Genomic DNA, 14,043 nt, shown 5'->3' on the forward strand with positions numbered 1-14,043 from the left:
CCGCCGTGACGTCACGTGCAAACCATCGATTGTTTATCCTTTAAGTAAATTATTTGCAGCTGCGTTCCTTGTTGCGTCTCTACCCGTTCCAACGACGGCAATGCAAGGCAATGAGAAACTTCTAGTTAATTATTCGTTTGCTGTTTGATCGAAACACACTGCTTTCTGTGCTTTGCTCAGTTGTACATCGATAATCTCATTATGTATGAAGTGAAGTAAAAGTAAGTAAAGTAAAATAACCATATTTAACGTCGATAACTCGTAACAGTAATTCAACCGACAAACCTGAGGTCGACGGTTCGCTCATTTTACTCCCCCCTCTCCATCAGTGCTCCGTTTTAGGGGTATTTAAAGCTACTTAGCTACACGGAAAGGAAAGAAGTCGAAACAAGGATGCGAGATCCGGGAATCGAACTCAGGACCTCTTGCAACATGGCCGCGAACGAAGCGACTGTGCCGTCCTTGCTCCTAAGTGAAGTGAAGTGAAGCTATTAGTCTCTCTCTTCGGGGCTTTAATTTGAGGCCTCGCTTAAAGGGGCTGCAATACGGCAGTGCAGTGTTGATTTTGTGTTGTTTAACCAATTAGTCGCCCCTACCCGCTATGCAACTTAACTTCGTTAGCCCAGACTGGATCACTTTTAAAGAATACAACGGAAAGCTTCGTGACCACAAAAACTGTCTGTCGAGCATACATAATTTAAGTTACAAACAACTGAGATAAACTTTTTAAAAAACTGTTTGTTTGCAAAAACCCAAATCGCAAGCCATTTAAATCTTCTTCAGTTTTAATATTTGCTTATCTCTGCCACCTTTTGCTGTTTTATTCAAACCATCTTTCAATATTTAAAGTTGTTATTCTGACTTTTTGCTTGAGTTGGTTGCAATTGAGTTTCCAGTGGCTGAATTTCGTGATACAGCACCTTTAAAGCTAAGCAAGATTAGAGCCTTATATGCTTCCGTTCCCATAACAACTTGATTCTCATAGGATTAAGCCATGAGTAGTTCGGAGCAATGCAACAATTACGTATTGGGAGTACCAGTCATTTCATCTGGATCTGTGTTGAACTGCCTTATTATATTGCACAGTTAGATCGATTAAGGAGTGACTTCTTGTTCTTCAATTGAATTCCTGTTTTATATGTTACCTTTTTTAGGAACTTTTATTATAGAGACTTGGTAGTGGATAACCACAGCAAATTGAAATTTTTAGACTTACGAAGCGATTGCTTGACCTCAGACGACACTTCCGCCTTTGAAAAGCATCCCTTTGGATCAAAACTGGTAAGTCGTTCATTTTTACTTGAAGCTTCACCTTATGAATATATGAGTCATGTTCCAATTACATACAACTTGCTCGGTGAAAAGATCTTTTTTCGATCAATGGTCAATTGGGGTTACTCGAAATAAATTATCCGATTCAGAGGAATTGCTCTCAAATGGCAGCAGTCGAGCCTAAGACTTTCTGCACTAAGTTTTCCTTAACTAGTAGAAAGTCAAAATAAGGGGTTTTAAAACAGAAAAAGTTTCCACTTATTTTAAACAGCGAATTAAGTGATGCATAACATGATACGCCTTAATGAGAAATTAGTATTAATATACAGTCAACTCTCTCGTAAGCGACCACCCTTGGTGCACGACAAAGTGGTCGCTTACGGGAGGTGGTCGCTTTCGGGAAAGATCAACAAAATAAGTCTAACACTGGATTAATCAATTAATTACATAAACATATTGCCTAGGCCTAATCAGCTAAAATTAGGCAAATAGATCACTGTAACAATTAATGTAAACTGTTATTACCTGTCAGCAGTCCGGGGTAGCGTCATTTAAAATTGAACTTTTGTCACTTCTGAGTAGTGATTCACTAACGATCATACATGATTATGTTGGGTGGTCGCTTACCAGAAACAGAAAACAAAGGAATATGTCAAATTTCTGGCCAAAAAAGTGGTCGCGGTCGCTTTAGAAATTTGAGTGGTGGTCGCTTACGAGAGAGCTCTGGGAACAGTATTTAACTGAGAGACAGAACGGTTGTTTACGAAGTGGTCGCTTACGGGAGGTGGTCGCTTACGAGAAGTGGTCGCTATGAGAGAGTTGACTGTCTATATTTTCGTGTTGTTTTGGACAAGTATTCGTGATCTCTTGGTATCATTCTACATCAGAATATTTTCCTTACTAAGACTGCTCTGCATATTCATACCGTATATTATTTACTTGCGCGGCCTTTTGTTCAGTAAAGTGTTATATAGTGTGGAGTTCGGGATAGCTTTCATAAAAAAAATTAATAAATAAATAAAAAAGATTTGTTGAACAGAAGAAGCTCCCGGCTACAGTTAGAAAATAGATTTTCAGAAGTGCAACAATACGAACAAATTTAATGATTTGATTTGGAACATTTTCCGAGGTAATAAATGGCGCCTGACATTAATTTTGGTATGAGTTTTGGGAGGCACTGTGGCCTCATGGTTAGAGTGCTCGACTCCGGATCGAGTGGTCCAGGTTCGGGTCCTGGCCAAGGACATTGTGTTCTGTTCTTGGGCAAGACACTTTACTCTCACGGTGCCTCACTCCACCCAGGTGTATAAATGGGTACCGGCGAAATGCTGGGGGTAAGCCTGCGATGGACTAGCATCCCATCGAGGGGGGAGTATAAATACTCCTAGTCGCTTCATGCTAAGGAAACCGGAGATAAGCGCCGGCCTGTTAGGCCACTCGGCTCGTAAGCAGTGGCTTTTACGTCTATTCAAAGTTTTACGGCATAAAGAGCTCAAGTTTAATTGGGATCCTTTGACCTTATAGGTAATGAGAATAAAGACCTGCCGACACGCTTTGCACTCGGCTGTTGCCCTTGAATGGCATTGCTCTCAGCCAAATAGAATCGTTGGTTTTTGTCTGAATTGCTTAGTTAGAGAAAGGCTTGAAAGCTACTGAGATTAAAACTCGTTCATCTCAGTCTGAGAACAAATTTTCCTACAGTGGAGACTGAAGAACCCCATCTCTGCGAAAAAAGAGTCAAGTGCGAAAGAGCGTTACCGCCTTTCAAAGCCAGAACGTACCAAGTTCACTTGCTCTGGAAGGCTGCAAACACCTTCAAATCACCGATATGGAAGAGATGGGTGATCTTGGTACTAAAAGGCCTTGAAACGGGGTACCCTCTGTTGCACTTAACCTTTTCAACTTTAACGCCTGAGCATAAGCTGGTCTGATGTGTTTTTGTGTCCGAGTTATGGTTTTCAGGGCCCCTAGATTTGAAGCCTTGGTTTTTCTTACTAACATTTTGCAAAAAAAAAAAAAAAAAAAAACCAAACAAACAAAAAACCAACAGCAATACCATTCCAGGGCAACAGCACTGCAAAAAGTGTCAGTTCTTCATTCTGATTTTTGTCAAGACGTCAAAGCAATATACATCTTCAAAAGAAAAAGGAAATGGTTGTGCGCATGCGTGACGTATTGGCCACACCAGGCTCAGTGGTATTAGCGTGTGTCACCTTGATTTTTTTCTAGTATAAACACGGACAATTTTCTCGTGACCAGCAGCCTCTTCCAATGGAAACGTCTTAGGAATTTCGATTGGCTCATTTGAAGTTTCTGGATCAAAAAACACGTAATAACCAAGTACCCAGACAAAGAAACATGACGAAAGACAGGCTATTGAATTTCTTTGACTAAGTCAGGTCTAATATTGGATAAATTTACATCTCTTGGATAAGTCTATTTCAAGCAGTTTTTCCACTAACAATTTAATCCTCAGGATTTCAAAATTCTGTAAAGATAAACGAAATAAAAAATTGCAGAAATAGAGGATATTACATGGCCGCTTGGGGATACGAATTTTATCTTCGAGTGTTCGAGTGAGCGAAGCGAACGAGTGAGAGATACTTTCAGCACGAGAAGATACCAATTCGTATCTCCAAGCGGCCATGTAATGTTTTGTTTATCATATAGATATTGATGAAATGTCTAGATTTAAAACAACTTGTTTTACTCATTTTCGAAATGATGAAAAAGTGGTCACCAACCGCTAAAGCGCACGTGTTGTGTAACATGAAACAAGATATGAAAGTTATGAAAAATAAGTCATGATAATGTAAAATTTTGCAACAAAAATGTTAATGTCTCAGAGATGAAGAATTATGTTAAAGCACAAAAGTATCTTATAATGAAGAGGAAGCTCGCGTTTTATTGGCTAATCGTGTTCGTTACCATGAAGACACCTATATCCTCACATGTGAAAGATAAAAATGATATGTTCACTGCGCGCAGTGAAGATATGATTTTTTAGTAAAAGGAGAAATCGTGGTATTTCATCAGTATCTATGTAACAAAAATTAACATATCACATCTGCAGCTGGTTGCGGCTGGTTACGTTTCTATGTGTACAATTCAAATCCGCACTAAGGGTGGGTCCTGGACTTAATTTTGTCAACTGTCAAATTCAGTTCTATCTTGGGGAGGAAGAAACCACATGATTTTCTTTACCAAATGACGCTCGGGTTCTTTAAGTAGACTTCACCTTGCACTTCTTTGGGCTTGCTGTACAGACGTTATTTTGTAAGTAAAACGAACTGATATCCATTGGCACAGAGACCTTACAGACCATTTTTGGAGTTTGTTTTCGATTAATAGACATTCCCTCGCCAAGCGATTTTTTATTCTCACTCCATACAGGGCTCAGTTGATGAGTTCAGTGGAGGAAAAAATTTAAAAGACACCGACCCGGTGTGGCCAACACGTCACGCTTGCGCACAACCATTCCACCCGGTCAATTAGCAGCCATGGACAGCTGTTTCGGCCTTGTATTTTAAAACTTTATTCAAAAACACATAAACTCAATATTTACAGAGAAATGCTCCAAGAAGGACACTAGTAAATACTCGAAAAGAAACTCAATAAAAGAAGTCACTGGCAAAAGCTCCAAAAGAGTCTCTATGGAAAAAAAAAAGCCAACTCAAAAATTCACTGGAAAAGGTAATAAAAATCACTGAGGAGGCTTTGTAAGGAAACTCTCTTAGCGACCAGACCCGCAATAGCAGCAGACTTACTATTATTCCGAAACGTGCGCTGAACCCGAACAATCGAAGATCTCATATGATGAAAATTACGCGCAGACGTCGAAAGATCGTGTGTCGCTCTCACGTCAAGGATTAAGTCAGAAACATCTAAATCAGTCAAGGAGACTATAACATCACGCAACAAAGATCCCAAGGCCGCATACACACCTTTATCCATATATTCTAAAAATTCAGTAGATCCAGGAGGAACATCAGAAGATACTGGAAGAACAGCAGGAAACAAAGGAACAGGCAGAGCATTAAGAAACTGGCACGGGAGATGGAGAAATAGGAACAGAAGATAGAACATCAGTCACAAGAGCAGACGACTTAGGAATTGGAGCTGAAACAGCAGTCACAGTAACAGGCTTAGAAACAGAAGTAGTTGCAGGAACTGGAAAAGCAGACACAGGAGCGGATAAAACAGGAACATCTCCAACAACAGGAACAGGAGAAGGCGGTGCAGCTGAGACGAAACCGGAACACCTTAAACGTCAGGAGGTAGAGCAAGTGGTGCAGGCGCTGTAGAAACGTTAACTTCAACAGGAGCATCAGGAACTGAGACGAGGACTTTAGAAGACACGCGGACATCTACGGCAGGAGCATCAGGAACATCGGAAAGTGGAACGGAAAAAGTGACAAAAGAAGAGCGAGAAGGATGACCTGCGGAGGCAGCAACCTGCCCATGCCCGGACATCAAGTCGACATCCTTCTCCCCCTCAAAGCTTCAGAACGAGCAACCTATGGGAACAGAGTCATAAGCAGCACCGATGTCTTCAGCAGCAGACACACTTGACAGCAAAACTTGTGTTCCTGGGTGAAAAGCAGTCCACGCCAGCCTACAATCTCAAGCCATGTGACCGGGCTGACCCATCGCCGGCACAGGCCCGAAAGCGGGAAAGCGGAACCACGATAACCAGTTTCACCACAGATAGTGCAGTGGGCGGGCTGGCGGGCATACCAAACACGACATTTGTAATCGCAGATCGTCACAAAGTACGGGATATCAAGGTCCAGAGCCAACTCGACGACGCGGTTAAGGTTAGATAGAGCCGGAAAATTGGCTAGAGTGCTCCGACTAACCGACATAACATCACCGTACGCTTGAGAAAAGATCTTCACATCATCATCCGAGATTTCGGAGGCCAAATTTCGAACGTAAACAGAACGAATCCCAAAAACTGCATGAAAGACACGGAATTCCAAACAGCCACAAAAGAGACCGGATGAAACCAGTTCGTTACATGAAGCACGATCCTTAAAGGTCACACGGACTCGACGACCTTGCAAAAACCTTCCAACAACTGTGGTAACACAGCAGAGCAACCAGCGTTCTGATAAACCGCTTCAGGAAACTGTAAAACGGCACTGTTCGGACAGTCAAGAGTCGGCATCACGAACTCAATTTAGGGTAGGGACCATGCCGTTCCCTCCCGGTGGGTACTTAGGACAGGGCCAAAAAAAAAAAGCAAAAAAAGCCAATCGGTCACAATCACAACCGCAATAACGAAAAGCTGCTTTGGCCTTTTTTTTTTTTTTTTCGTGAAAGGCAACCTTTATTTCCATTAAAAACTAAAACGAGCTATTCACAAACACACGCCACTAAAGAAGAGGAAGCACAGAAAAACCAATTGAAACCAAAAGCCGGAGTAAGTAGCTAGCCGTCAGAGCGCGAGGCCTTAACGGTAGAGTCCATGAACAGCGCAGATTCCCTAAGGAAAGCCCCTGATAGCGGACACCGCGAACAGCGCACGGACAAAAAGGATTTAAATGTGCATCTAGATTATAACTCGTCCAGAAGCCAAAGATCGCGAAAGCGAGATTGAGAAAAGCGCTTACAATCAGGAAGACCCTCTGTTTTAAATCATTACGGACATAACAGATATTCGCTCGATAATCTTCTCTTCCGTTTTGAAAAGTGGCCCTATTCTGAAAGATCCAAATGCCGTAGAGTATGGATTTCACCAAGTGGCGTGCAATGCGGGCCCTCTTAGCACAAACAGAGGGCCAGCGAAAGAAAAAAAAAACGGTGAAAAGACTTACAGCCAACTGGGATCCAAGCACCAGGGAGAGGGCAGGTGCAGAATGCACCAGACCCTCTTGACCCTACCGCAGTTTAAAAAGCAATGGTCAATGGTCTCACGTCGGGGACAACAGGCGCACTGACTAGGAGAGACAATACCCCAGTTAAAGAGAGAATCGCGCACCTTGACGCCACGAAAGATAATCCACCAAGTAACATCATTCTTAATCCCGGACGAGAGACCAGTGACCATCGACAAAAACCCTGGCCCGATAACCTGAGATTTGAGAAAGTTATTGCTTCACTATTCAATAGATATTGCTGGTTTTAGCATTTGTAGTCAGGGCTTTGAAACTACAAGGCTTTATTTCCTTTTTTTTTAGGTGCACGCCGGCTTTCAGTGAAGACCTTCTCCTTTCTGATTTTCAAGAATGGTCGATAGAAAGGTCAACATTTTGGAGCATAAGCTTAGCGCTGCAAGAAAGGAAGGAAACAGACGAGGGGAGGGCTCGGTTTATTTCATTCTTGGCAACTACTATTTTGGCGTAGCTGATTTTAAAAGGGCCATAACAAATTACACAGAAGCACTAACCATTTATAAGGAAATAGCTGCCAGGGCCGAGGAAGGAAGAGCATATTGCAATCTCGGCATCGCTTATCAAAGTCTGGGAGATTTCAAGCAAGCCATAGAGTACCACACAGAACATCTGAGTGTTGCAAAAGAAGTCGGGGATAGGGCCGGGGAAGGAACAGCCTACGGCAATCTTGGCGTCGCTTTTGAAGGTCTGGGCAACTTTAAGCAAGCCATAGAGTACCATAAACAAGATCTCAGTATTGCAAAAGAAGTTGGGAATAGGGCCGGGGAAGGACGAGCTTATAAAAATCTCGGCAACGCTTATCAAAGGCTGGGAGATTTTAAGCAAGCCATAGAGTACTATAAACAAGATCTCAGTATTGCAAAAGAAGTAGGGAATAGGACCGGGGAAGGAGAAGCCTATGGCAATTTCGGCATTGCTTATCAAAGGCTGGGAAATTTTAAGCAAGCCATAGAGTGCCATGAACAAGATCTTAGTATTGCAAAAGAAGTAGGAAATAGGGCCGGGGAAGGAAGAGCCTATTGCAATCTCGGCATTGCTTATCAAAGACTTGGAGATGTTAAGCAAGCCATGGAGTGCAACAAACAATTGTTTAGTATTGCAAAAGAAGTGGGGAATAAGGTCTGGGAAGGAGCAGCCTATTGCAGTCTCGGCAATGCTTGTCAAATTCTGGGAGATTTTAAGGAAGCCATAGAGTACCACACACAATATCTTAGCATTATGAAAGAAGTCGGGGATAGGGCCGGGGAAGGAACAGCCTATTGCAATCTTGGCAACGCTTTTGAAAGTCTGGGCAATTTTAAGCAAGCCATAGAGTACCATAAACAACATCTAAGTATTTCGAAAGAAGTAGGGGATAGGGCCGGGGAAGGAGGAGCCTATTCCAATCTCGGCAACGCTTTTGAACGTCTGGGAGATTTTAAGCGAGCCATGGAGTATTACACACAATATACTAGTATTGTAAAAGAAGTGGGGGATAGGGACGGGGAAGGAGAAGCCTATTGCAATCTCGGCAACTTTTATCAAAGTTTGGGAGATTTTAAGCAAGCCATACAGTACCACACACAATATCTTAGTATTGCAAAAGAAGTAGAGGATAGGAACGGGGAAGGAAGAGCCTATTGCAATCTCGGCAACGCTTATCAAAGTCTGGGAGGTTTTAAGCAAGCCATAGAGTACTACAAACAATCTCTTAGCATTGTGAAAGAAGTGGGGAATAGAGCCGGGGAAGGAGTAGCCTATGGCAATCTCGGCAACGCTTATCAAAGTCTAGGAGATTTTAAGCAAGCCATAGAGTACCACAAACAACACCTTAGTATTGCGAAGGAATTAGGGGATGAGGCTGGGCAGGGATTAGCTCATGGAAATCTCGGGGACGATTATTACCATACAGGTGACCTTGAAAAGGCGCTTCACTTTAATGAACAACATCTTAGCATTTCCACGAAAACGGAGGACCCAATAGGGCAGGGATGCGCTTGTTATAAACTTGGTTGTGTTCATGAGTTTTCAGGCTCCTTGTGCAAAGCTCTTAATTATTATCGATTAAGTATAAAACATTATGATGAAACAAGGCGTCTTCTTCAGTTAGAAGATGTATGGAAAATAAGCTTTCGTGACTCAAATCGGTTTGCGTACACAGCTCTGTGGACAGCACTGTTGAAGAATAAAGACGTTGATGAGGCTTTGTATGCTGCTGAGCAAGGACGAGCGCAGGCTTTGGCAGACATTTTGAAGGTGCATTATGGCGTTGATAGAGAAAATTCCTCGGCAGTTACGATGAAGGAAACTATCTCTGCGATAATAAAGGATTTACCTTCACAAACAGTTTTCACAGCACTTGACGGAAACACGATCAGTTTCTGGCTGCTAAGAGAAGGTAGCGAGATAATCTTTAGACAAAAAGAAATCGAAAGTGGAAGTGCCGAATCACTGATGGAAAATACTTTGAAACAGATCAATGCGGGAACCGTTGTGCGATGCGAGAATCGCTCGCTTGACAGACAACACAGCGACATTTCTTGCTATAGAGAAACCGTTAAGGAAATTTTTCAGTCCCTGAGCTTCTTTGTGAAATCTTTGCAGCCCTTGTATGATGTCTTAATCAGTCCTATTGCAGACTTGCTCCAGGGTGATGACTTAGTCTTTGTTCCTGATGGACCATTTTGCTTGGCTCCTTATTCTGCATTGAGTGACTCTGTCAGGATCCGTACTATTCCCTCGCTGACCGCTTTAAAAGTGGTCGCTAGTGCACCTGGTGACTTCAACAGTAAGAGTGAAGCGCTGCTTGTGGGCGATCCTTGCTTGGAGGAAGTCACTGGGGGCAACGGGCAACCCATGTTTGAACAGTTGCCATGCGCGAAAAAAGAGGTGGAGATGATTGGAGAACTTCTGCAGACGTCGCCTCTTACTGGCAGAAATGCAACAAAAGCTGAGGTGCTGAAAAGAATAACGTCAGTTGCCTTAATCCACATTGCTGCACATGGAGATAGCGAATTTGGAGAAATTGCTTTGGCCCCAAATCCCGAACGCATATCCCAGAGGCCCGAAAAGGAAGATTACATGTTAACAATGAGCGATGTTTCCGCCGTACGCCTAAAGGCAAGACTGGTTGTGTTGAGTTCCTGTCACAGTGGCCAGGGAGAGGTGAATTCTGAGGGTGTGGTGGGAATAGCAAGGGCTTTCCTGTGTGCTGGTGCCCAGTCTGTTCTGGTGTCACTCTGGCCAATTGATGACAAGGCGACCTTACTGTTCATGGAAAGTTTCTACAAACACTTGGCAGACAGAAAAAGTGCAAGTTTTGCCCTTTACCATGCTATGAAATCTCTACGGGAGAAGAAAGTACTCTTCTGCTGGAGAAAGTACTCCGCCGTAAAATACTGGGCGCCGTTTGTGCTAATTGGTGATGACGTCGCCTTTGAATTTGGACAACACGAACGCGTAAAAGGTAAAAATATAGGAAACTGGAAATATCTAGAAATTTCCTAATGTTCTGATTACTATACATGGAAAGTATGCAAACAATTTATAGGGACTAGAATTAAACAAATTTAATGGAAAGTTTTTCAAAAGTGTGACTAAGAATTTACCACGGAGGGGCCGGATCGAGGCAAAATGCCTTTAAAAAAATGGGCGATTTCCTAGAGGTAGAACTTCTATTAGCTAAGAGCAGAAACCCATAAGGGTTGAAACGTGTAACGCGCGTTCACAGCTTCCGAATATTCAGCGCGAACTGATTGGTTGAATGTTTCATTGCTAAGTACCATATTTGGAAACCCCTCGCTCTTGTTGTTCCAAATATGGTACTTAGCAAATCGAATATTCAGAAGCTTGTTTCCAAGCACACAAGGGACCGTTACACGTTTCAACCCTTATGGGTTTCTGCTAAGAGGTAATGGGTAAAGGTTGCACGATCTCTTTTTTTGCGACACGAACACGCTGTACATCATTGTTCATGTTTTTAATCAGCAAGTTGTCGAAAGGAGTAAGTACGTTCTTCACAGTAAAATGGTTTCAACTGAATCTGTCGCCAACGTAGTTGTTTTACGAACTCCATTGGCTAGCACCTGAAATAAATATAGTCCACTTTCGATATATTAAAAATCAGTCCTAAACAAAAGGCATCATCTCGAGGATCTGGGGAATAAACTCATACAAATCCTTATATTTCTTCCCCAGGGCATGGAAATGATGCCTTTTGTTAAGGACTAAATCTTGGTATATTGTCTGGATTTACGAGGTCGGGTACTTAAATTCGGCCTTTGTGCAGATAGGTAGCGGCTTGAACCGTGTTATGAGACTGACATGAAATCCCTGATTGCCAGTTACGTATGTAAAGTGAAGTTAGCTTCTTAGGGTTTACAATCTACATGTTAGGTTTTCACTTAGTTGAATAGGAATTGTTGCTATTAACTAAGCACAAACGGTTTCATGAATTAAGATAATTATTTTATTTACTTACCAATTAAAACGAAAGTTCACACTACCATTTAACCCACTATTTGTTGTACTTTATTGTTTTCTTCTTTTCAGAAACGACGGACAAAACGTGAGAAAAGTACTTGACTCCTGATACGTCGATGTGTCATTTTCCTTTCTTCGATTATATGAGATCAGTTGTTGAAAAACAAAATCACAATAGCTTTCATACCTCAGTATCGGTCAAGGTAGATAAAAGATATGTAATTTTTTGTTAAAGTATGTTTGAAAACTTATTTTAGTTTACATGTACCATGAGACTTCAGTGGTATTAAGATACAACTGTCAAAGTCCTTACATTTGTTCCTTGTTGTGCTAGCATCAGTTTCCTTCCATAACTGAGGATCTAGCGGTCGTGTTATTTTAGCCCCCAAATCCTTCAAAATAACTGCAAGCCTTTGAGGTATGTTTGTCGGGTATTCTTTTTCATGAAGATGTTGACAAGTATACGTCTTTAATTTGTTGTACCAACTTTTTTTTACATTTAAGTTCAAGTCGCGGTCTCAAGGAACGTATATTTTCTGAGATTCTGTAAGGCTGGTCAAAGCAGTCTTGGGGGCAAAGGTCTAGAACGTAAAAAAAAAATAGTAGAGTAGAAATAACTAGAACTACCAAATCTTCTTATTAATCAAACCCCAGTTGTTCAAAAGGTGGATAACGCTATCCACCGGATAAATCACTATCCATTGCATAGCGCAATTGGTTTCGCTACGACTTATCCACTGGATGGTGATTTCTCCGGCATTTATTTAGCTCTATCCATCGTTTGAATTACTGGGGCCAGTTGGTTAGAGCGTCGCACCAGCATCGCGAGGTCACGCGTTCAAACCCCGTTGGAATCCTGAAAATTTCAGGCTTCTCTACGCAATTGCTTAAGTTGCGTTCATAACCGAAAGGCAAGGATCATAGCTTCACTTGATTAATATAAGTAGAAGTATGCAAAAATTTCTTGGGACTAGAATCAAACGAATGGAAAATTTTTCATAAGTGTTTTACAACGTAAAAAAATGTTTACATTTCTTTGGGCGATTTCTTGGAGAAACTTCCAGAAAGTTGAAAACTAGGAAATGAAAGTGTTGCTTTTTAAGTTTTCCTTTCTACAGTCTTTAAACTTTCAGTACACACTATTTAGAAGAGGACAATCAATGCCTATATTGACGAATGAACACTATGTAAGAACCAAGAGAGGATGAGGAGAGAGAACTCATCTCACTCATCGTCCTCTTCCTATAGAGCGTTTTCACACAGGGGACCAGCAGCCATATTGGATTGCTGAAACAAAGGAAAGTATTTGCATAAAAATAGAGTTTAATTCCCGGAGGATTAGTTTGGTACACAATCATGGCCGCCATTCCTTTGTTTTGGAACACCAACATGGCCGCCGTGACGTCATGTGAAAACGCTCTATTGGAATTTTTTTACAGGTTTAATTGAGCTCGTGGTCATGATGCGAATAAATTTAGGGAAGACACTTGGCCCCAGTTGTTCAAAAGATGGATAACACTATGCATTGGATAGCGCAATGGGTTTCATTATGACTTATCCACTGGGCAGTGATTTATTTAGCGGATAGCGCTATCCATCGTTTGAACAACTGAGGCCTGATTGGTTATTTAGCAATCATGGGAACGAGACCAAAATAACTTTCACAGCATGCAGGGGTTTCATTAAGGGCCGAGCACCGGGCAAACTGACTGGCTGTGGACAGGACTTTGCCCGGCTGCTTTCAAGTTTTGTCATTTTCTTGATCTGTCTTCTGTTGTCAAAATGTCACAATTTCATGCGCTGAGGTTAACATCAGAAGTCACATTCAACTCAGAAGGAATGGCCCCATAACGCATTGTGAAAAGAATTGCTCTCCATAAAAGAGCCCCTGAAATGTCCCAATGTTGCGTCTTTTGCCGTGGCGGCCCAGAAAAGATCACGCTCGATCGCCGATTATTTTTCTTAACCAGCCTAATTTCCTCCAGATGAGAAAAGGCCAGGATGTGAGTGAACTTTTATGTCAATTTAAAGAATTAATTTTCTTTTTGATGTTTTTATCTAATAACTAAATTGTCTGAAAATGGTGTGCTTTTCTGTGGTTGAAGAACATTGCTTTGGCTTCAGAATGCAGGAAAACACGTCTTTGCAACTTAAGAATTTCAACATTTTCTGGGAGAGCATGCCCCCAGATCTACTTTGGAGGGAAGGCCCACAATACTTTGCCCAGGTGTTAAACCCCTGTGTGCCCCCCACCCCCGAGCAAAATATTAAACCTATTATGGGGCATGGGGATGTGTTCTCCCCTCATTCTGGGAGGAACGTCTTAATTCAAAAGTGGGGTGTAATAAACTATCACAGGCAAATACAAGACGATAACCATAGCGTAGTTACCGTGTAAATAAACGTATGAAAC

General features: G+C 41.9%; 1 protein-coding gene across 4 annotated transcripts in view; it reads left to right on the forward strand.

Annotated features, from left to right (window-relative positions):
• LOC138024534 (tetratricopeptide repeat protein 28-like) overlaps positions 1-14,043 on the forward strand; it is a 19,112-nt gene extending 5,069 nt beyond the window's left edge. For 3 of the 4 annotated variants that reach the window (XM_068871753.1, XM_068871751.1, XM_068871754.1), the window contains 3 exons: positions 1,155-1,281; positions 7,455-10,614; positions 11,700-14,043. In XM_068871753.1, the coding sequence (XP_068727854.1) occupies positions 7,503-10,614; positions 11,700-11,719 (3,132 nt within the window). In that variant the 5' untranslated portion in view covers positions 1,155-1,281; positions 7,455-7,502 and the 3' untranslated portion in view covers positions 11,720-14,043. Of the gene's footprint in view, positions 1-95; positions 222-1,154; positions 1,282-7,454; positions 10,615-11,699 lie in introns of those variants that run through there. The other variant, XM_068871755.1, reaches the window with a different exon arrangement.

The sequence above is a fragment of the Montipora capricornis genome, chromosome 11, assembly GCF_036669925.1.
Source record: "Montipora capricornis isolate CH-2021 chromosome 11, ASM3666992v2, whole genome shotgun sequence".
Lineage (NCBI taxonomy): Eukaryota > Metazoa > Cnidaria > Anthozoa > Scleractinia > Acroporidae > Montipora > Montipora capricornis.